This window comes from Apium graveolens, chromosome 5 (assembly GCF_009905375.1).
Source record: "Apium graveolens cultivar Ventura chromosome 5, ASM990537v1, whole genome shotgun sequence".
In the NCBI taxonomy this organism is placed as follows: Eukaryota; Viridiplantae; Streptophyta; class Magnoliopsida; order Apiales; family Apiaceae; genus Apium; species Apium graveolens.
The window spans coordinates 287,479,204-287,480,901 of NC_133651.1; the positions used below are offsets into that span (position 1 = coordinate 287,479,204).

General features: G+C 36.6%; 1 protein-coding gene across 1 annotated transcript; it reads left to right on the top strand.

Moving 5' to 3' along the window:
- The first annotated feature begins 390 nt into the window (after positions 1–390).
- On the top strand, positions 391–780 carry LOC141661009 (uncharacterized). The gene has a single exon (XM_074467989.1). It carries the CDS (start codon positions 391–393, stop codon positions 778–780), a length of 390 nt encoding a protein of 129 aa, XP_074324090.1.
- Positions 781–1,698: the final 918 nt, after the last annotated feature.

Here is a 1,698-nt window from a genome sequence, read left to right on the forward strand (position 1 = left end):
GATTAGTTTGTAATCAATTTTTATTATTCAATACAAAACTGTTTATCCTGTTGAGTACTTATTTCGATCTGTCTGCATAAGCTGTATTCACCCCCCTCTACAATTGTATTAAGGACCTAACAATTGGTATCAGAGCAGGTTGTTGATATACAAACAGTTTAAGATCTAAAATTGATTTATAATGGCAGACAAAGAACCTCAACAAAATCCCCCACCTCCTCCACAAGCCAATCAACCTATCAATCATAATATGAGCAGATATGAGGCTATCAAGGTTCCAATCCCGAAGATTCATGAATATCAAATTTGGAAGATGAAGACGGCCATGTGTCTGGAAGCAGCATATCCTGAATATCTGAACAGGATTTATGATGGTCCTCTTTAAGGCCAATGAAACTAGCAGTTTCTGTTGCTAGACAAGAAGAAAAGATGGTTGACAAAGATAAGAAGGGCTATACCCCTGAAGATCTTTCATCCATTATAAAAGATGCAAAAGTGAGACATATTTTTCATAACAACCTTGACAGTGTCATGTCCAACAGAGTCATTGGATGCAAAACTTCCAAAGAGATTTGGGATACTTTGGAAGTCAAGTGTCAAGGAACCAAGAAGAACATGAGGACTATACTAACTCAGGAGTATGAAAACTTTGACTCAAAATCTGATGAGTCCTTGACTGAAATATATGACAGATTTCAAAAGCTGATCAATGACTTGTCTCTGGTTGACAAAGAATATGATCTCGAAGACTCTAACTTGAAGTTCCTTCTTGCACTTTAAGAAAAGTGGGACTTAAAAGTCACATCAATTAGGGATAATTATGAACTGGATGATATATCTCTGGATGAGATCTATGGCATGCTGAAGACTCATGAACTGGAGATGGAGAAAAGGAGCAAGAGGAAAGGATCAAGAGCAAGACATGTTGCCCTTAAGGTTGAAGAAAATCCAAAGGACAAAGCCAGGAGAAAAAATCACTCCAAAGGCAAGGCTATGATTGCAAAGACTGGTACTGAGTCATCAAACTCTGATAATGACTCAAACTCTGATAGTGAATCAGAGAGTGAAAGTGATCATGATAACAATGAAGATATTGAGAAAATGGCATCTCTTTTGGTTAAAAGCTTCAAGAAGATGGTCTATAAGAATTTCAAGAAAGGAAAGAGGTTTTCTGGGAAGGGCTCTAGTTCCTCAAACACTGATAAGAGGAATTACAGAAGAAACTATGATGTGAAGGAGTTAAAATCTGGAAGTTTGACAAGTCAAAGGAAAAGTGTTACAACTGTGATGGAGTAGGACACTTTGCAGCTGGTTGCAGAAAGCCAAGGGATGAGAAGAAACAATCCTTAATTACCAAGAAAAAGAATCGGGATGATACATCAGAATCAAATGATGAAGTCAACTATGTTCTTATGGAAAATGCTGATACTGAGGCTGACACTGCTGAATTAAAGGTACGTCAAACCACACTTGCTTTTGATACTGATGATATCTGTGAATTAAGATTGTTCCTTAAATCTCTGCATGTTAGTTATAGGGATCAAACACTTGAAAATGCTAGGATTAAGAGTGAAAACCTTGATCTTAAGAAAAAGAATGATCACCAAGAATCTGAGTTGATTTTCATGCTAGAAACTCAAAGGAAAGAGATGATACTTTGTATGTTAAAGAGAAACTGTTAGAAAAGCATGCTTATCT